Source organism: Pan paniscus, chromosome 2 (genome assembly GCF_029289425.2).
Source record: "Pan paniscus chromosome 2, NHGRI_mPanPan1-v2.0_pri, whole genome shotgun sequence".
NCBI lineage: Eukaryota > Metazoa > Chordata > Mammalia > Primates > Hominidae > Pan > Pan paniscus.
The window spans coordinates 77,667,922-77,691,142 of NC_085926.1; the positions used below are offsets into that span (position 1 = coordinate 77,667,922).

Sequence of the window (23,221 nt, forward strand, 5' to 3'; positions counted from 1 at the left end):
TGTCTACAGCTCGCCCTGTTGGTAAGTAGCCATCCTTCTATCCACTAAGCATGGCTTTGCACAGTGCTTCATAACTCATGCATAGTAAGATTTGACAGAATGAAATATATTTATTTTACCCATGTTAAAATAATACTTGAGACTGTATGCTGTAAAAGTTGCTCATGTTTTTTTTACTCACTTTGATAAACAATTTTGTAGTGACTTTTGCTACATAGCAATAAGTAGGTAACAATTTTTATGTAAGAGAATAAATGAATGATAAATGTTTATGAACTGCTAGCTTTTCTTATAGGAGAAAAATATATTGTATTAGGATACAATAAGAAAGCATTGCTCTCCTTTTTTGTATGTATAAAATAATCAATTATTAGTTATGTTTGATGTTAAGAAAAAAGTTATGAACTAAATTAAAAAATTCTATGACTTTCCACACTTCTTTTAAGTTACTCCGAGTCCCAGTATTTTAGGGATATTTTTAGCTGCTGCATATTTATTGCCTGCATGCCTATTTAAACAAAATTAAGTAAAATGTTTTAAGTAGATGCTTACCCTAAGTAGGGGAGGGATAGTGGAGCTGTGTTCTTTGGCATGAAATCTTAGTGTTTGTGGTTTTAATATATCTTATTTTTCATTTGGCTTTGTGAAATCTAAGTAAGTTAACAGCTTGCTTTTGCAGATATTTAAGTGGTAATTATTTGTAAACATTTAGAAGATAAAATTTTTCAATTCATTGACTTAGTAAGCTTTCTGCATCTCTTTTAAGCTTAAGTTTAATTCACCAATAACTATGTTTAAATAAATTTTGGTAATTGTGTTACATGTAAATGAATAGATGGATGCATAAATGGATGGATGAAAGAGTGACCAAATTTAGTACACTGCTTCTTTAATATAACAAAAAGGTACTTTAATAACAACTTACTCAATTTTGAGGGCTTTATAAATTGTCCATCTAGCTTCAAAAGCTTCCTTCATGTACCAGCTTGACATCATTGACACCTGATATATATGTTGGTTCAGACTCACACATTTTTCCCCCTTCGGTTGAAAGAGTCATGGACTTTGTTGCTAGACAGTATGTTTTTACATTGTCAGCAAACACGGTAAATATACTTTGGTTTCCCAATCTGACTTTCTGATCTGGTGTTTCTGAGCAATACTCCCTTTTGATTTGTAATTTAATATCCCTTATCCTCAGTGACCTCCTCTATAAAATGGAGAGAATAATACTGACTTATCAAAGCTGTTGCAGGAGGGGACTGAGTTTAAGATTGATTTTATATGTGAAAGGCATTCTGTATGCCAATGTTGGTAGCTATCATATGCCTAGTTTCTGAGGCATGACTTCACATTTCAATATTTTTGAAATAAAGCTATGGTTCACAATTAATTGAAACATAAACTGCAGGGTGTTTTTTGAAACTGATGAAATCAATTGTGGTTTGTACAATTGATGTTTGAAAATTGAAGAATATATTGTAATAATTTTAAAGCCTTATTTTCTTGTATTTGTAAGGATTCCTATTAATGATAATTTTATGTATCTTTTGAATGACACACAAAATTAAGAAAAGAATGAGAAAGAATAAGATGATGCAGCAACAGACAAAGAAAGAGCTGATGGTAGAATACATGACCACTCTCAGATTTCTTTTTCTCAACATCTGTGAGCTAGTTTTCAGGTTCAGAAATTCACTCATTTATGTGTCAAATAAGAAAGCATGTTATTACATATAATAAAATAAAATAAGTGGAAAGATTTATATATAAATTATATACAACAATGATATAGATTATATATAAAATAAAATATATGAAGTGGAAAGATTGAGAACGATCTGACACTTTTTCAGATGACTATGGAATACAAAAACTTTGCAACCTTATTTAGAAGTTTTTTAAAGATATTAAGCATTACAGTATTTATAGGAGATATGAAAATAGATGAATGATTGAAAACATTTCTCAATAGAAAGGATGACAGTAGGTGTTAAAAAATACAGGTTGGTTTTGCATTGGCAGCAGTTGTACTTATAAGCTAATGACTTTTCAAATGAAAAGGAAAAATCACCATTTAAAGTACAGATCTTTGTACACAGAAACCTCATGCCAATATACCATGAGCACTTGATTTATGTTATAGAATAGTATGTTAATAATTTCCAATATATTTAAAATCTTTAAACGTAGGAAAAAGTACATTGATTGGAAAATGTGATATACATAGAGTATTGAGATGTATCTGTCATCTGCAAGATGTTTCCAAAGTTATTTCCATTTTTTATTCCCGTTTGAAATGATTTCCTAAATTCCCATTGGACTGGAACTAAAGAATAGCTTCTTGACACATTGTACTTTATTCTGGGGAAGTCTGTCATTTCATAAATCTATCTCAAATGACTTATGACAATGTTCAGAAATATAAAGAACTATACTTTAAACTTGACAACTACTAATAATTTTAAAAACTGAATGTTGGATATGTTTTAATTGGATTTCCAAAGAAGACACATAATAAGGCAATTAGCCTCATTTTTTTTGTATCTACTTCTTACATCAATTTTAATTCAAGAACATAGATATCTGAACATTTATTGTATGGTCAAAAAGTATAAGCCAAGTAAAATAATGATTACATATTAAAATCATAGAAAAACTACATTATTATTTATATTTGTTAATGCACTAAAAAGCACGTTTTTCAACTTTGCAGCTCTTAGCAATAGCATAAAGGGCATTCTGCAAGGTGGAGGCCACAGAAAGGGGAGAAAAAAACAGCTTGTAGTTCCAATATAAATTAGATGAAGAAATATGTACCAAGCATATAACGTTTAGAGAAATTTCAGATCATAGTTTCTGCCTAGAGCTTTTGAATGAAAATTAGCAATCATTGCAGATTCTGGAATACTTAGAGATTCAGAAACCCTCACTACATTACTCACTGGATGAAACTTCTTGATGGTCTGTGTAGAAAGCCCCCTTTAGAAATCATTACAAACCCCCAAACTGAGAATTTTGTCTAAATGGATGACTCTTGTGCGATGCATTTGTGTTAAAGAATTTGCAACTCCTTGCAGTCACAGTTGGAATAAACACCTCTGGCCTGTATTCAGAGTTTTCCTCTAGGTGAACTCAGAGGATGCTCTAGTGTGGGAGGTATTACTGAAAGCGGACGTTCTTATACTTGCCAACAGAGGAAAGTGTTTTACAGATTTCACTTGCTCATCTGCAGTGTCACCAGTGGGTCAGAAAGAGCTCTTTAATCTAACGTTCATATTTGCTGGTTGCCACAAAATCTAGGCAACTATCACTTTAATAATTAAAAATCCACAAGCCCTTCCTGTGGTTTTGACGTTTTACTATTCCAAAGGCATTCTTTATATGAAAAGAAAAGTACATCGTAGGATGTAGTTAACTATGAATGCTGAAATATTCATTTGTTTATTTGGAAAACTCTTCTGATGAGGAAACTGACAGAAGAAAATGGTCTAAATAGGGAAAAATATCTTGCTTCCTATACCCATCTGTCTTATTTTTCTATTGGAAGCCTCTCCCAAGCCTAAAAATAAAAAAAGAACATCTATTTTGGAGATGGGCACCACATTTTTTCCCAGCAGCAACTCAAAACATGATGAGTAATTTGGAAAGGAACTGTGGAATCTACCAGCTGCCTTGCTTACGAAGCCGTCCTGTTCCGTTTGGTGACTTGTATACCATATGCTAGATGCTGATTGCCTGGAGTATAAAACTGAACGCTGAGTACTTCACGTGAAACTTGTTTAAAATATCAAAAAACAAACTGACAATTCACAACTTGATGGAAACTTCTAAGTATTTTCTAACTTAGTGACCCAAAAGTATGCTTCCTTTTGATGGAAGAATGTAATTGGCCACACAAGAATTTAGAAGTAATAAGAAGTACACATGCTTTTTGGCAAAATTCACCATTTAAAAATTATTTTTTAAAATAAGCAGCCACTACTCTAAACAGAAATCTACAGGGACATTTTTTTTTAATGTTTCAACTGCTTAACCACAGTAATTAAATATACTATTTTAGAAAGTTCTGTTTTATGAGTCGAAGCAAAGTTTTGTTAAAGCATGTTCGAAAGCAGTCTATTCTGAGGCCACCAAGAAGTCCAAAAAAAAAAATGGTTTGTGATTGAAAAATTCATTCAGCATGAATTATAAATCTGACATTACTTGAAGAATAATGTAACAGATATTTTGATACCCCCATCTCCCACCCCAACTTGAAATTTGGAAAATATAATGTGCTGTACATAATTGGATATTGGAAAGTCACAGTTTTTTAAAATAAGAAAACTTAAAGGTATTATGTATGAACCTTTTCATGTTTGGATGCACTTTTTGCAAAAGATGTTCTAAGTGTACCTTGAAAGGAGACCTAGAATTTTGTTTCTTGCATCCCTTTTCTTTGGACAAGCTGTTACCCCATGACCTGAGGTAATCATCTCCCTCCTGAGAGCTCTTAATGTTTTCTGCACCTGGCACTAATTAGCTACTTTATGCAGAGTCCCATTTACTTATTATTAAGCATCAGGTTTTCCGTTGCTCCATATGTTTTGATTAAATGGTAAGTTTAAAAAAGGCATTCTGTTTTATCTTCTATATTCCAACTGAGTTTCCATAATGTGAAACGTTTAAAATATCTTAAGCTAATGTTCATTTCTAAAGTGAAACACAAGCGCGGGTTACTTCTCAGGCTGAGCCGGTTCTAGCCTTGTGTACTTGGCAATGTCTGTCCATTGAACAGGAGGAGAGGCCGGGTCTTAAATTACTCTCACACTTCTTTTTTTTTTTTCCTCTCAGAACTTGGTAAAAATGTCCTATTGTCTTGGTATTGAATGGTATTATAGTGTAGTCTGAAACTTAACAAAAAATATATTTTTTTCTTGGCTGGGATTTTCTTTTACCATATGAATATGCATGTAGTCCTTTCTTTCAAGTAACTTTGCTCAGTTATATCTTGGTAATGATCATCCTGTAGGTAATATTTCTAGGACGCAACAAGCCACTTGAATCTGCCAGTTATATGCTTTAACTTGCTTTATTTCAATAACCTTTTCTTCTGTTTTATCTTTGAATTTTTTTTTCTGTTTTACTTTCTCGTTTCTTCAAATTATATTTCTTCTTAGTTATATTGGCTTTCCTTAGTCTCAATTTCACATTTATCAACTTCTCTATAATAATTTCAATCATTTTTATTTCATATTGTATGATTTCTCAATGACAATATACCGCGTCTCTAACTTTTAAAATTGCAATCATTATATATTTCTTATTTCTAAAATATATTCTAATTTTTTTGTTTTTTGTTATTTTCTTGTTAAGCTCTAATATAAAATTCTTTATCTTTACTTGTCTTTTAGCCTTTGTAACCCTTTTTTAGTTATTAAAAGAGAGATTTCATTGTATATAATTTCATTTAGACGATGCCTAAGTATTTATTTTAAATTGTTTCTGTGTTTCTTTGAGTAATTCTTGGAAGACACAGGTTCTTTATCTCTCTTTAATTAATTATGTTCCTTTTCTGTCATAAATTAAATAAGTAATTGGTTAATATACAGGTTTTTGTTAAATTTTGTTTTGCATAGATTTTGTTTTGGTTCCTATCTGATTATTCATTTTCTGGTTAGCTCTGAAGACTAGAGTTTGCATATTTGGAGAAGAGAAAATGTGAAGTAGCAGGGTAATTCAATAACCCTTATTTAGAATGTTGTTTTCAATATCTTACTAAAAACATACTATGTTCTTCTCAGTATTGTACTAGGCCTGGTGATACAGAATCACCCTTTTTAAGTTATGAGCTGTGTGCATTGTCCTATAAGACTCTCTCCTCATCCTCCTTTATACTCCCTGCTTCATAATAAGGATGGTTTTCAGGTGTGTCAGTTTTCTATTGTTGCATAAAAATGACCACGCAATGGCAATTTAAAACAATGTCATTCTATAGGTCCAAAATGCAGGCAGTCTCAACAGTGTTTTCTCCTAAGGGTTTCACAGACCAAAATCAAGATATTGGCCAGGTTGCACTCTCCTCCGGAGACTGTCCAGAGGAATCCACTTCAAAGTTCCTTGGGGTGTTTTTCGGAATCTGGTTCCTTGTGGTTGTAGGACTGAAGTTCCCATTTCCTTGGCTGTTAGACAGGGTGACTCACTGTGTTAAGTGGCTGCTCTTCAGCCTTCGCACATCGCTGCCACCACAACCTTCATAGCCAGCAGGGGCACCCTGAATTCCTCATGTGCTTTGCTTTGTAGCTCTCTGAGGCCTCTTTCTGATTTAAAGATCCAGAGTATTAAGTAAGGCGCAGCTGATGAATCAACCCATTCTGAGGTCAACTGATTAGTAACCTTAAGTATATCTCAAAATATTTTTTGTAACCTAATATAATCATTAAAGTATTTCCAGGAAGGGCAAGCCTGAGGTCATGGGGCCTCAGAATGCTGCCAACTACAGTAGGCTTTTTTTTTTCTTTCTGTCAATACTTCTTTCTCTGCCTTCTGAATTTTAGCTTATTTTCTACAGTTATGTCCCATATTTCCCATGTCTCACTCTTGACTTTAAGTATCATTTTTCCCATAAAAGGATCATGGGATGGGCTCTCACAATGATGTTAGATAATTTTTGTGTGACTGGTATTGATAAAGGATTAAGGCTAGTTATGTTGGTGTCCAGTGTGCGTCCTCAGCTTTCTTCAAACTTTGCTGCATTTGGCAGGGGTACTTCATAATTTGTGGTTTTGGGGCTATAGTAGTTTTTTCTTATTATTCATTTCTTTTGTTGTACTCAATACAGGAAAGTGAAGCCTTTACTCAATTATCTTAACCTAAACAGCAAAAAGTTTGAATAATCATTATTTTTGGAGTCTGTTCAAATAAGAATAAAATAAATATTAAGTATTTCTAATTAGTACTTAAAATTGAAGTACTATAAATATTAAATATCAGAATAATGTAAATACTTAGGCCCAAAACAGTATGAGGAGATTAGTATTAAGAAGTTTCACTGGCTGTGTCCAGAAAAAATCACATTAACATTTGAATTATGTATTCGAAGAAAGTCAGAATTTTCATAAGTTGCTGCACTTTGTAGACAGGGATGTCATGATACATATACTGTAAAATATATCTTATGATGTGTGTTACACCTACATATGCATGATATTTGAATTGCTACACTGTTTACTTAAACATATTAAATGTCACTCAAGGGAATAGTACATAATAAGATTTATTAAAAATATATAAACTAGCAAACTATATTACATTTTTATTTCAAATATATCTGAATGCCTTTTAAAATCTCACTTATGGCAAGTATTGCTTTCCAGATTTACTGAGGTTATTATTTTCATCTCCCCTACAAAACTGTTAGCTCTTTGTCAGTAAATACATTGTTATATTTATCTTTCTGCTGCCTCTAGGTCTAGCATAACACTTACATGTGGTGGGGGCACACAAATGTTGGTGCAGTTAATTGATACACGCATATGCATACATAGGTAATACTTGCCTAGAAAATGTTTATGCAAGCAGCTTTAAATAGTGCTATAAAAAGATTAAGCAACATTAATGGTAACAGGCCAATCACATATTCCCCATTCTGCTGGTAGCAGATAAAATACAACAAAAAGAAGGCACTAATGAGCTAGGATGGTGACTTACTAAGCGTGTAATTAATGTTATTAAGAAATATTGCAGTTGCATATTAAAATTCCGTTAACTAAGCAACCCTTCAGCATCAGTACATTTGTTCCTTGGTTTCAAGTTTTTCTTTTTCTTTTTCTTTTTTTTTTTTTCTGATTGGCATCTTCATGCAATCTTTCTCTAAAAAATGAGATAATGGGATGTGATCAGCCCTCGTGGTTTAGCTGGAGTGCTGACATGACAGTTCTGGCAAGTTGACAGGTTAAGTGAGTGAAAATGGATGTCTTGTCTCACCATTTACTTGAAGAGCCATTTTAAGCTATAGTTTCCCTCTCTTTACTCCCACACTTACAACTCCTTCTATCCCAGATATGAGAAGTCAAGTTTTCCCAACTTAGGAATTTAGGATCTTGAAAGAAGTTTTTCACCACTTTAAACTAGTCTTCTTCTGCTGGTCAAAAATGAGATCATTTCTTTACAAACAAAGAGTTAATTTCTCTAATAATGAATTCGTTTTTAAGTTAATAGCACTTTTTATTTCATATTAAGAGTCCCTTAAAGAAAACAAAATTCTATTGTTTTATTTTTAGTATTTTAATTATAAAGGCAGGTAGAAAAGCAAAGCTACACACGCACTGGTAAAGTACAGAATAATATGGGACAATGGAATTTAAAAGTTCAGAACTTGTTTAATATTTTGACAGATTTTCCTAGGGATCTCTCAATTTATACCTATGTATAATTTAAAAGTTCTGTGAAACTTGCATGGCGAATCTCATAATGATTTCCATAGTTACGTGATTTCCTATAGTTACCTATAATTAAGGAAATCTATTTTAGTAATCTGAAATATAATAAAGTTTAAAATTACCTGCAAATGTACCCACCTTATTTACAGTGTGAGTAAACTATTACTATTGATTGCAATGTAGAAATATTTAATATGATTATAGGATTAGAGTGGACTTGCTAAACCCAGTAAAGACCATTTAGATGAAAAAATACATGGTTCCGCCCCTACAATCCCTCAGTTTAATTTCTGCCTGGCAAACTCGAACTATGAGCAAGTTCATAGTCAAACTATATTACTTGCCCGAGGCCTTCAAATACCTAAGCTGACTCAAGGAGCACACCCATCTAGACTGCCACAGGCGACAAAGAAGCAGGTGGGGGGAATGTGCCTTGGAGCAGTCTGCAAAATTCCTGTCTCTAACATACTGCCTTTGTTTTCCCCTCTGGGAGGAGCACTCTCCCACCCTTCCTTCCTTTCCAACTTAATCTAAAAGAACAAATCAAATTTGTTTCTCTCTCTCTTTCCCTGTCTCTCTTCTTTTCTCTCTCCTTCTTTTCTTCTCCCTCTCTCCCTCCATCTCTTTCCTCTTTTTCTTCCTCTCTCTCTTTCTCTCTCTATGGTTTCTCCAGCTGTAGAAGGCCAACTGAGTCAAGTTACTCTTTTGCTTAGTATGCATTGTATTACAACCTTCATTGTATTGTAACATGTCACAACACAATTGTAAAATGTGTTGTAACATGCTTGATTGTTTCCAGGAATGTCTCTTGTGGTAGGAAGTGACTTCTACAGGACAGAGATCTTAGTACCCTCTGACAGAAAAGAAAACCACTAATGTTGTTTAAAAAAATAATTGGATAGTATTATGAATTGAATTGCCATGCAACATCTGAATTCATTTTTGTAGAAATTTATTACTGTGGTACGTTCCAGTAATATTTTGCCTTCAAAAACAAAAATATAAGTGTGAAGGCACTGGCCCAAGTATAAAATGGCTATGTGCTTATAGCTGTTCATTACAACACTGTTTTTATGTGCCTGCTTATGAGATCTAAAAATGCAAGACATTTTGAACCGAGTTAACTCTTTTCAGAAGCATTCTTTCCATTCTAGATTATTGTAGAATTATTTCATTTTGATATTTACATTGTGGCATTTCAGGCAGGAGCACATGATGTGTGACTCTAAGTGAAAGCAAATGGTTTGAACCACTTTCATAAAACATATACATATTTTGGGGGGGGGGGTGTATTACACTTACCAAAATAAATCCAATGCCTCCTTGGAATTGCCTTTACAGTTGCAACACATGGCAATTCAGAAGCCACTTCTGTTATTTTGTCGTCATACTATGTAATTATTGGCTGACTTCACTGCCTTTTTAAGTAATCAGATTTTGAATAATTGAGAGTTTTTTTTGTGGGGAGGAGGTTCTGATATTATATGAACCCTCCAAAATTAATCTCACCATCAACAAATTCCAAGACTGTTTCCAAACTGTAAAGAGTAATAGCTGCATAATAGTAACATGTTTTGCTCATACAATGAATGAATGTAATTTGTATGTATATGTGAGACCTCTCCTGGGTGTAGAGTAGAATATGAAGTCTAAATAGATGAGGAATCTAAGGATTATGATTCATGGTAGTCATTCTATTCTCTTTATTTTTTCATATTTATGAGAGCAATAAATCATTTAGTGCTTTTCCTTTTCATTTTGACATTGAAGAAGCACATACATATATATGCTTATTGTTGAAAGAAAAGGTATTATTGTATTAGTCTGTTCTCATGATACTAATAAGGACATACCCAAGGCTGGGTAATGTATAAGGAAAAGAGGTTTAATCGACTCATAGCTCCACATGGCTGGGGAGGCCTCACAATCATGGCAGAAGAGCAAGGAACATCTTAAATGGTGGTGGCAAGAGAGCCCTTTGTGGGGGAACTCTTCTTTATAAAACCATCAGATCTTGTGAGACTTATTCAGTATCACAAGAACAGCAGGGTAAAGACCCTGCCCCGTGATTAAATTACCTCCCACTGGGTCCCTCCCAAGACCCGTGGGAATTGTGGGAGGTACAATTCAAGATGAGATTTGGGTGGGGACACAGCCAAACCATATCAGGTATAGACATTGGTATTTTACTATGGAATAAGGATTTTTATTATTAGCTACAAGGAAGTAGCTGGTGGCAAAGAAAGTGTATCACTCATCTAAAGGATTTATTGCCATGGACTCAATAAAAAACAAAAAAAAATAGTTAATTAGAAAGGTAGGTAATTTAGCAATTTGATCATTTACTTTTTTTTTTTTTTTTTTTGAGACGGAGTCTCTGTCTGTCACCCAGGCTGGAGTGCAGTGGTGCGATCTCGGCTCACTGCAAGCTCCGCCTCCCGGGTTCACGCCATTCTCCTGCCTCAGCCTCCCGAGTAGCTGGGACTACAGTCGCCGCCACCACGCCCGGATAATTTTTTGTATTTTTAGTAGAGACGGGGTTTCACTGTGTTAGCCAGGATGGTCTTGATCTCCTGACCTCATGATCTGCCCGCCTCGGTCTCCCAAAGTGCTGGGATTACAGGCGTGAGCCACCACGCCTGGCCAATCATTTACATTTCTTGGAAATAGTGACAAATGAGTAAAATGTGATTAAGTAGTCTCTATAAAAGTGATTATTTTAAATCCTATATTTCTAATTTATATTTTCTATTATAAATACATTGCTTCCTCTGAGACGAATTATGTGTTAATAAGCTTCAAATCAAACATTTCCATGGCAGTGTGTCTGCATTTCCAATATTATTAACAGAAAATCTTTTGAAATCAAATGAAGTATTACATAGTAAAAATTAAATAAAATTAAATAGTTGAAGAAACAATCATGTATCAATTAGAACCCAAACTGAGTTGAGTATAAATTGAGTAAACATTTATCTCTTACTACTGGTCTATATTGCACTGCAAAGAAACGATTTCTCACTCTCTGCTTCTTGTTGGTGGAGGCAAGCCTATTAACTAATTTTTGCAGAAACTTTAAAATTTTTTTTCTTCTTTTTAGAGACGGAGGCTTGCTCTGTCGCCCAGGCTGGAGAGCAGTGGCACAATAATCTCGGCTCACTGCAAGCTCCGCCTCCCGGGTTCAAGCAATTCTCCTGCCTCAGCCTCCTGAGGAGCCGGGATTACAGGCGCACCCTGCCACGCCCAGCTAATTTGTTTTGTATTTTAGTGGAGACGAGGTTTCACCATGTTGCCCAGGCTGGTCTCAAACTCCAGAGCTAAGACAATCCACCCGCCTCGGCCTCCCAAAGTGGTAGAATTACAGGAGTGAGCCACCGCCCCCCGGCCTTTTGCAGGAACTTTTAAAACCGATTGTTACACAACGTCTTTATTTGTCTATAGTGCTTTTGTTACTCTGGAATGTTGGCTACTCATTTATAGCCTTCGGGTCATAAATTTTCAACGTGATGTAGCAGCACTCTCTACAAAAGGGCATATCAGAATCGGTTAGATTTGTATTCAGGTAACATATTTGAAACAACACATATCAGAATCGATTAGTTTTTTTTCAAATCACATATATATTGTTTTCAAACACTATATTTACTACTGCAATAGTAAGTCACTGTGACTGGTGGGTATGTGTATAAGTATAATGGAATAGGTATAATAATGCAGATATATTATTCCTTAGGTATAATGAGAAGGAAAAAATATTGAGTATTTGCTTTAGATCAAGAATTCTGTTCTTTTTAAAATGTACTATTCCGAGGCATTCATTTAGTGTTCACTGTTTTGGGCTTTTCTAGGTGAAAAAAAATATACTATTTATATGCTAAATAGTAGACAGCACCCCATACCAGTAAAATCTTCAAACTGAACTAAGGAAGTCAGACATATAGGCTGGGGAAAAATAGAGAAGGCAATGCAAGCAAGAGCAAGTACCTTAAATTGGAAAGAACACAAGACAAGCACAAGGTCAGAGATTGTTCAGGTTAATCATTGTTGACAAAGAGGACCAAAGGATAATTGATATCGGGGTGGGTTAACCACAAGACCAAGCAAATACTAGTGATTGAAAGTAGACTGCTCTGCTGAAATGCTGGAGCTAGTTTGGGGACAAATCAGTGTCAGGAATGGAAAATCTTAGATCAGCTGATGGAAGCCAGAATGCTACACGGAGAAGAATAATTTGCAAGCATTGCTATGGTAAGTATTGTAGGTTTCACTGTGATGCAATGAAAAGCACTATAGGTTTATGAATAAAGAGTGACTTGAAGGAAGTGTGCTTAAGAAAGGTTATACTTACAGGTAGTATAGAAAGAGAAAGGTAATGGGTTTTATGCTATCCTAATAATAAAAACAATCATTCAGAAAAAACGTAATGTTATTATTTTTCAAATCTTTGTAGCATATTGGAAATAATAGCATTAAAGTTCTATCATTCTTCTTCGTATTAGATATGACAAATTTTTAGTTAATCAGATCTTGGTTCGAACGGAACCAAATGAATCTGGCATCTCAGTGTTTAAGAGTTCCTACTGTGGCATTCGAATAAGCCAGAAGTCACACCTGTCCTCCAATCTAATTTAACTTTAAGAAAGCTGTATTTCTTGCATGTTGTCACTTATATGTGGAAGCTGAACAATGTGAACACATAGGCACAGGGAGGGGAACAATACACACTGGGGCCAGTCGGGGGCAGTGGGGGCGCGCAGGGGGAGGGAGAGCATCAGGAAAAAGAGCTAATGCATGCTGCGGTTAATACCTAGGTGAGGGGTTGGTAGGTGCAGCAGTTCATCATGGCACACATTTACCTATGTAACAAACCCGCACATCCTGCATATGCACAGCGGAACTTAATAAAATAAAATAAAATAATAAAGCTGTGTTACTTATGCCCTGCGTAAGATTCACTTTACTGGTTTTACATCATTATGATAGTAGTTGAAACATAAGGCTTTTCAAATATTAATTGAGATAATGCCTGTGGAGGGTTTAACACAAACTCTAGCACATAATAAGCTCTCAATGAATGTTAATTATTGCCATTCTACTAAACAGTTTGTGACTAAGTGAAATTTTAACTCAAGCAAATGACGGAAGAGAATGCTTCTTAAATATGCTTATAGAATATGTTAGTATTTAACAAGTAAATATATGAAATAGCAAAAAAAATTCTACTTGAGTTTGTCAAAAAATTCGAAATGGCTATTATAGAATTAAAAGTTTATTCATTCAGGCATAAAATTATATCCAAAGAAAAAGAGTGGCTGAGCATGCCTGTATTCACCCTGTGCCACATATGAATGTACGTAGCTGTTGCATGACTCTCTCCATGCTAATGCCTGCCATAGGAAGTCATATTTTCCTGTTGAAACAACTCTGAACATGATGTGATTAACCTTTAGGGTCCCCCATCCCCTCATCTCAAAGCCCAACTCATGCACGGCCTGTGCTTCCTACTCATGTTCAGCCATCTGATTTCCATATCACCCACTCACTCTCACCAGCAGGCATTAGCATAACAGAGCTGCAGCGTGACTTTGATTGAAGCCAGCTTGGGCTGAATGCAGTATCAAAGCATCATTTAGCAGAAATCAAATCTAATTTACGGTGCATTGTATTTAAATTCTCAAAACACAGTTTCAAGTGAACTGTCCCAGACCTCTAATCTTAATTGACCTTTTTATATTTGGGTCTATTTCTCTGGAAATCACACAACATACTTTTCTTATAGAGCTATTGTTTTTCAGCTTGTAAGTGTTGATTAAACACTAAATTGTGTCATTCTGTTTGCTTCGTCTCATTTCTAGTTATAGCTGAAGCAATAAGGTATAATCACATGACAGATTAAGCAAGTAGGATATTACATCATAGTTAACAAAAGATTTTTCCAATGCTTTCAGGTTTTAGACAGAATATAAGTATATATTTTATAGTCTTCTGTCTCAGAGACATATAGGAGAATTGCCATTTTTATAACAGGCATATTCTTCTGGAGTTTATAACTCAATCTCTTTAATTCACATTGGGTTTAAGCATGTGTTTGGAATTGTCGTCTTGAGGACCTAGTAGTTTTTTTTTTTAATACTTAATGGGAGTCATTATAGAAAATCTATTTTATGTATAGCACACTTTGTGCTATTGTGCTGTGTTGATAAAATGCCACCTCTGTCTACTCCCTCTCTTTGGTGCCATCAGCCAAATACTGTCTTTTCAGACCATTTTCACTGCCACCTGGCAGAGACACTGAAACTGTGGAGGGTTATTAGAGGAATTATTGATGCAATTTTTCATTTAAAACCTCAAAAATAAATTCCTTCAGCTGATATCCCTTCACAGAAGATTGTAATATAGATCTAGGGCAGACAGAGAGTCTACAAAAGTAAAAGTGATTGATGCAATTCGTTTCTTTGGTCCACCTTCAGGTGATAATAGGAAAGGATGTGTATTTTCACAGACTTGAATACTCTTCAAATTTTTTGCTTTGATAAATGTTTCCATTTTTTCATTTTTTAAAATTAAAATATGATTAGATGATTTTAGTTCCAGCAAGATCAATGTGGCATAAGTTCTGGTGACAATAGTCTATTGAATGCATTTGAAATACAACACATTTCCGACTTGGAGTAAATGTACAATATACATAAACATCACGTGATAATATATTTTATAGGATAAATAACAGATGCTGACAGTTTTTTGTTAGTGGTCTTTAAAATAATCCAGTATTGGGTAAAAGTTCCAGAAATTATAATTTCCTGTCCTTTTTAGATTATACCATCAGTGGTAAATATTATGTTTTGATTTTGCAGAATTTCTTTGTCCTTTAAAAGCCCTGATGAAATGATATCTTTAGGTGCTACTATAAATAAAAATTCTCAACTGGATTTTCTGCCCCAACTTGTGAAGATTTGCCAGCTTTGTCTTTGCTCTTTCTCTAATCCTCATCTACATTGCTTCTAAAGCACCCTTTCCAAAATATAAATCTGATTATATCTTTCTTACAAAAATATCTTTGAACAGATCTTTAGAGTTTTCAGAATGAAATGTTACACTTGTTTAGCAGAAATCATCTGTCCCTATCTATATGACCACTGTGACCTAGATTTCTTTTATTCTCAGAATCTTTTACATGCCCCTAAAAATCCAGTTCAGTGGGTCTCTGCCTTATGTGCTGCTTCTCTTTGTCCCAAGTGACCTTACCACTCTTCGCCTAGTCAACTCTTAGTTGTCCTCCAAAGTACAGCTCTAATGTAGCCATGCCCTAGCAGCTTTTCTCTTTTTTTTTCTCACAACATGGCCTGATTGGTTCTGTTCCACTCTTTCTCCCCCAGTGCCGTCTGCATTTTTTCTGTTTTCATTGAAAAAAATCACATTTTGCTGTTTTTGTGTATTTATTTATATATTTACTTGTAAGCCTCTGCCACAGGGCAAGAACAATTTTATCTGGCTTCCCATCTCCTGTACCAACCAGAATGTATCATCATTTTTAGTCAATCAATACATTTTGTGTGAATAAATGGATGAATTATGTCTTTTCAGAAAAGTGGATGCATAGATGTGGTCATTTGCCAGTCCTTATTTTGAGGACTATATTTTAGCAGTGGTGTTAAAATTGTATTATCTGGATGCCAAAAGCATTTTGCAAAATCACTCATGTACAAAAAAAATTTTTCAAAAGTTTGAAAATTAAATTCTTGGAAGTCTCTACTTCTAAAGTATGCATGGTAATTTTAGTGATAGAGATTTGTAATTTTACTGGATAGATGAAGATTAATATGCTTAAAACTATAAAATACATAAATATATGTTTATGTTTCATTGATTTCATTTGATGATTTCAATCATGTTTATTCTCAGTTAATATATTTTAAAAATTTGTAAAGAAGGACTGTATAGAGTATCCAGGACTCTAAGGTTTTACTAACTACTTTTATGAGGTAATTTAAATTCTTTCTGGCCCAAAGCAGTACAAATTAACTAATAAGCTAAATAGGTGATTTTTATTCAAATCTTTTAAGTGACTGATTTTGACCGAACTGAGTTTTGAATTTTTAATAATTTTTGATACATGCTAAATTATTCAATACTCCTCACTTAGCAAGTGTCCATGTTGGCACTATTATTTTTCTTTATAGGATTACAAAGAGATAACTATATACTCATTCTTAACTTTTTCATAACAAATATAATTTTTCTACAAGATTGCAGATGATGGAAACAAACAAGTGGTTTTTTTTGGTACAAATACCTGGTGGTTTCACATTTCTACTGAAAAAATGGTCACTGCAGTGTTTTAAGAGTTTTCTCTAAAATAATTTTTTAACATTGATTTACACCATCATTTCTATGAGAAAACATGGAACAAAAATCAATGTATCTGCTGATTCAGGAGAATTGTGTAGAAATAACAAGAAGATTGTAAGAAGCAACGAATCTCCTGAAAATACAAGGCAAACTATACCACGCTCTGTTCAAACAGATTCATAAATCTGGGTTTTCCGTACTGCTAGAATGAGTCTTCTGTTATCTATAGTTATAGAAGAAAATGTCATTTAGTAGATTTATCCCATCTGTCCCTGGGGTATGCGTTAGATGTGTTGAACTAGGAGGCAATATAATAGAACACCAAAAAATAAGTCAATACAAATCCCAGGGAATTGTCTGGAAAAATGCTGCTGCTTTTTCTACGCTAGGATTCTTGTAAGGATGAAGAATTGGTTGCGTGTTTGGGGCTGATCTACGTTTACCCCATTCTTGGACCTGCACTTCTTTTCTCCTGAAGGACTGAAATGATTTCAAGTGACAGTCTTTACCAGACATCACTCATGGTTAGAGGGCATTAAAGTACCACTAGGTTCTAAAAATTAGAGTTGATTTTAAAGTGTTTTCTTGGTCTCAGTTTTCTAGTCTAAGAAGCGAGTTAAAGTGGAAATAGATTATTAGAAAAGTCATGGAATAAATACTGTGTTTTCTGCTCAACAAAAATGGATTTTGGTAGGGAGATGCCCTTGTGAAATGATACTGCCTACTGTCTTTCACTTTATTCTCTCTCAAAATCATTAGACCACCATTTAAATCTGAACTTTCTTAGGATTTTTACCCCCATCCCTTTCTTTTATTTTCTGTCGGAGTTACTTATGTCTTGGTCTCATTAGCTTCACCTGTACCATTTTACTAGCCTCCCAGCCAGATTTCTTGTTTTATAGACTAAGTGGCTTCCTCTCCAATCCATGCTACATTCATCGAAGGGTTAAAGCTGCCAAAAATTACTTTTGCATCTGTCACTTTTCAGCTTAGAAAAAAAATCAGAATAAAATCCTCAGTTTGACTTCTGAAACCCTCCTTTGTAGCCAAAACTGTTTACATAACTTGGACCCTCCATCCTGCCAAATTACACACTGTATCCTAAGCTTGTTCTTGCTTCTTATACTTTGCTCCATAGTCTCCTTGTTTGGAATGTGTTCATTTTTCCATTTACCTCAAAGCTCCCATAATGCCCATTTTCTACACAGAGCCTTCGGTAGGTTTTACAACACCAAGGGATTTCTTTCTCCTGAGACTTATTGTGTTTCTTATATATACAATAACTTAAATTCTCTTCCACTGTGCTCTGAGATTACCTCTACCATTGCACTTACCACAGTCTTAGATAAGTGTTGATTTAATTTCGTTTTTGTTTTTGTCATTGTCATTGTGTTTTTCATTTCCATTAGACTCTAAGCTCTTTGATGGCTTCAGGATAAAAGCTTCCCATCTCTGTATCTTTAGTGCCCAGTAGGGGAACATAGTAATTACCTGACTAACCTTTATCTATCTAAATGAAATAAATTAGATTGAGTCAACCATTTCAATACATTTATTTATATTGCTTATTACCCTTGTATATAATTCCCATCTCTTCAATTCTTCAATGTCTTTAATCTTTCAACTCTTGAATTCTAGATATAAGCACTTTTAAGAATAGGGGTCATATTTTATACCCTTTGGTATCCCTGTGCCTTATATAATTCTTGCAGTAACTACAAAAACTGCCAATGCTTATAAATAAATTGACTTTAGAGGAAGGAGATGGTTGAGTAAGAGAGTGATTCTTTTCTTATCTTTATTTATTTAAAAAGCAGAACCAACTTGAAAATCCATGTTTTTCCTTAAAAATGTTAAAAATCATTTAAAAATCTAATTTTCTATGCAAGTATATATAGGCCAAAGGATTACAATGTACAACATATAAAACACGTCTGCTAAAAAGTTTGCTTCTTTCCTCACATTGGATTGAATATAATGTCTTTCTTTTTGTGTTTTGAGAAATGTGTAAAAGTAAATAAACTGTAGTCTCTCTCTGGCACTGAACAATCAACATAGTACCATATTTTCTCCTTGGTATATTTTTATTTGTCTATGGTTGATATTTACACGCTTTCTTTTCTTTTAAATTATAGCTCCCCCACAGTTTGTGGTTCGGCCAAGAGATCAGATTGTTGCTCAAGGTCGAACAGTGACATTTCCCTGTGAAACTAAAGGAAACCCACAGCCAGCTGTTTTTTGGCAGAAAGAAGGCAGCCAGGTGAGTGTGAGGCTTCACTGCTTTTCTGAAATCTCTGAACTTCTACTGTCTCTGCTGCTCCTGAAAGCTTGCCTTGCTTCTCTTGTTCTCAATGTTTGAATTTATTTTATTTCTGAAAAAGAGACCGGTGAATGTAAAAATAAGTAGGAGTCAGATGTTCTAGCAATAGCATTCTTTATTTGCTAGTATTAATCTTTTCAAAATTCTGTCTCTTACATAGAACAGCAATACAGCAGTGTAACAAAATTATCGTTAAAAGTCCAACCAAAACCTCTGTAGCTATTTAAAATCTGTGAAGGTAAAGCTAATTTTGTTTTCTTGTATTGAGATACGTGGTGTGATAGAGTCAGGACATATGCAGTACTTAGAACAGTCTCTGTGACATGGAAAACAGTCAAATATTTGTTTAATTGGCCCAGAATTTAATTTCAATCCTCTCTCTTATATACACAGCATAAATGACTTTTCTTACCCTTAATTAAAGCATGCTTCCATTTAAGAGTAGGATAAATCTTTTCCGTCTCCGTTCCTCCTGGATTCATCCATAGTAGGGTTAGACAGGAAATAATACATAGTACACTAGAAGGAACCCATACCTGTCTTGTCTTTGTTCTGCCCTGGTTTGTCCTCTCCAGGGCCCTCTCTGGGCAACATGGCCTCTCAGAGTCTCTATGGAAAGTCAACTGGATACACTAGTTTTCTCATTTAGAACTCTGTCTAAAGTTGGACAACTGCTTAGCCTCTAGGTTCGTAGTCAATGAGTGAAATTTCCAGGTAAAACTAGATTAAAAATTGTGTTGTTTGCAAAATAATTTTATCTGTGCATTCCCATGGGACCTGGAGATATTTTCCTTCTAAACTTTCTAGAAACATGCACTACTAGGCATATTCTGAGGAAGAGACCTACTGGTGGTCTTCCTCATCACATTCTGTTATTACTACATGTTCCAGAAAAATTTCCTTGGGAATAATGGAAATCATTATTAAACATCTCTGGAAATCTAAAACCTTGGCCAGAGATGGGAAATGTAAGTTGCATTAGAAGACTCTGTTGATTAAAGCTTACATATGTTTATCTGCAACATACATGTGTGCAAGGAAGCCTGTAGAAGTTCTGTGCAGCCATTATGTCTAATTGTTTTGGGTTTCTATAAATTCCTGTACCAGCTCATAGTGAGCAGTTCTAACAGCTCAGTCTGGATGGACAAATGGCCTTTTATTCCTCACTCAGCTCTCCTTGGTGGAGTCATTCCTCTTGTGATTTGTGGAATGTAAATGTAGTGATGGGAATGTAAGGAAAGGTGATGGCCACTGCCTTATCCCACATCAGAACTGTTCCAGGCCTTAACTCTCAAATCTTCTTTCTAATTTAGTAATTACAAAACAGGTTTCTACATATAGAGTTCTTTAACTGTTTGCTTTAAAATTCTTTTCAGATGTTAGCATCTCAGACTCTAAAGTAAGTATAAGGCAGCATGACAATTAAACACATACACACACACTTAGACACACACACATATACACACACATGCAGAGACAGACACACATATACACACACATACCACACACATACACATATGCCACACACAGAGACGTGCATACATATACACACATACACACATCACTCACATACACATAGACACACATGCACACACATAGACACACATAAACACACACCACTCACATACACATACACATACATACACATACACACACACACACACAAAGGAGAGAATTCAAAATCCAGTTTCCTCCTTATAAATTGTACAACTTTTGTAGTGCTATTTAAATGTACTGAAACTCATTTTCTTAATCTAAAATACAGGGCTAACACATTTTACTTCACACAAACAAAGTTTAAATGAATAAGTTGCTTTACACATTATGAAGGTTAAGCAAAATGTTATGTCACTGATAGTAAATATAATGATGTAAAGCAATTTGATCATTGCATACTCACACTTTAAATCCATGTATTGAGTGAAATCTCATTATAATGTGTCTTGTTATTATATAGCTAAGACCATATCAGGTGTAAATCACATTCCCTAAAGTAGCTCCAAGTTGAATTACAAGGTAGTGCATAAAATGTGTATTGGCCTTGTAGCTTAATAAACATAGGATATTTAAATATGCTACATCTTGGTTAATGGTTTCAAAATAAATAACAATTAAATAGCATTTCAGTATTCCTTTTTCTGTATTTGACAAAGTGTCATATAATTCCAGAGATATTAATGTTAAAGATTACATAAAATCTTAAGTCTAGTTTTCTTTTCCTCACCTATCTCTCTCCCATCAGAGAGATAGAGGTAGAGATAGAGAGGGATGTGGTGGGAGAGAAAGAGAGAGAGAGAGAGAGAAAGAGAGAGAGATACACAGAGAGAAAATACTGTGAATGAGAACAAGAGAGAACTGCTTGAGCAAATTATAAATTCTCAAATCATGAATTGGGATATTGGGAAAAAATAAATCGGTCTTACTATTTCCAGTATCCAGTTTTTACAGTGATCTATGACCATCCATCAGTAGAAACAGTTAAAAGCCTGAACTTAATGGTCCATATTTCTCAATATATGCTGATAATGCCAATTAGCTCTAATAGGATACCCAGGCACTCTCCAAGGCGGGAAGAGCTGTGAAGTTCCCGGTTTTTGCTTGTAATCCATTTTCTTTTGCCTATGTCATGCAAGCAGAGAAGAAAAATGATGGGTTAACCTTCATATAATGCCATTTTCCATGTCAACGAATCATTTAGAAGGGGGACTGATGGTACATTGTAGAGGAAGCCATCCTGTAGAGAATAAAGTCCATCTGATATATTAGGGCTATGTAAATTAGTATTCTAATGGCTAATTGTGGGAAAGTGTGCACTTTGAGTTATTGTATCATTTTCAAGTGACTTCAAAATTTAGACTCTCTCTTTTAGCTCGTTTATTTTGATAATACATTTGGAATCTACAGTAGAATCAGCTGATTCTCAAATTGTGTTTCTATGCATGAAAATGTCTAGCCTTATGTAATAGTACACATTTTATAAGAGGTCAATAGCATATTGAAATTACATTCCTGACATGCTAGCAAACATCACTCGTTTTAGACGGAGTTTAATAACATGGTAATGTTTATGTAAAGTGGGCTTATAGTGTCACACTTGAATCTAATAAAGTGGACATCCATCATGTTGCAATAAAGAGAAGAGCTTCTAATTAAAACAGGACATCATTTGCAGGATTAAAGTCATTGAGCATAATTGAAAAGTGTTAATACCCTATTTTATCCTCTTCCATTGGTATTACTTCAAGGGTAAAAACATTTTAAGGTGAAAATGTGTCCTGGGCCTTTAATTGAATGTTATTACCTCCTGATTGCAACGTATTGAAACTGTTTAATTACAAACCTGGAAAATTAATTACTATATGGAGAAACAGATCCCAGAGGGTTAAAATGTCCTTTTTTGTAAGTAAATACAACATAAAAATTGATATCTCCTTATTTATAATCCAACTTGGAAACATGCCCCAATATAATTTATTATACTCAAATGTTTTTCTTAATTGAACAACAGTAAAGCAACACAGTTCATCCAAATTAATGTTACTCCTCTCATAGATGAACTTTCACAATTTGTAATTAGGCTATATGTATATATGAGATATAGAGTAAACTAAAGTAATTTTGTTTTAAAAAGAAAGTAATATTATGAAATTGTTTAAGGTAACACACTTTTAGAAACATTCTACATTTTCTTTTTATCTTCAGTAATTTGCTTACTCTTGCTTAAATTGTAGCATTTGTTTATAACCCCATTCAAAGCTGCAAAAACTTTACAGCAGAAGTACAGTCAGCTCTCTGTCACACACTTTTGAACAACTTTGGGAGAAATTCAGTTGAGTCCATCAAGTATTCAAAATGATCAACAGCAATCATATTTTGCATTCTTCAGAGCTGTGCGGTTTATACAACCCATACACAGTCAATGTTATGGCCAGATCTTCATGAAGCCTTAGTAGTTGAGTCAGATAAGAATTGTTTTGCCCATTTTCCAGATGAAGAAACAAGCTTCAAAGATATTAAGTAACTAGCAGAAAATCAGGATGAGATAAAGATCCCCATTCTTTAAAAACACAGATGATTATTCTTTCAACTAGAAAATATTGACTTCTTAGAGGATATTATTCCACCA

General features: G+C 34.3%; 1 protein-coding gene and 1 long non-coding RNA gene across 32 annotated transcripts in view; one reads left to right on the forward strand and one right to left on the reverse strand.

Annotated features, from left to right (window-relative positions):
- ROBO2 (roundabout guidance receptor 2) overlaps positions 1 to 23,221 on the forward strand; it is a 1,748,609-nt gene that overhangs the window by 1,626,319 nt on the left and 99,069 nt on the right. For 23 of the 31 annotated variants that reach the window (XM_063602831.1, XM_063602841.1, XM_063602842.1 and 20 more), the window contains 2 exons: positions 10 to 21; positions 18,911 to 19,035. In XM_063602831.1, coding sequence (XP_063458901.1) covers positions 10 to 21; positions 18,911 to 19,035 — 137 coding nt within the window. The remainder of the gene's footprint in view (positions 1 to 9; positions 22 to 18,910; positions 19,036 to 23,221) is intronic. The other 8 variants (XM_063602848.1, XM_063602830.1, XM_063602840.1 and 5 more) reach the window with 1 other exon arrangement.
- LOC129397415 (uncharacterized) overlaps positions 19,193 to 23,221 on the reverse strand; it is a 320,007-nt gene continuing 315,978 nt past the window's right edge. The window contains exon 5 of the long non-coding RNA XR_008624770.2: positions 19,193 to 21,714. This is a non-coding gene — a long non-coding RNA (uncharacterized LOC129397415). The remainder of the gene's footprint in view (positions 21,715 to 23,221) is intronic.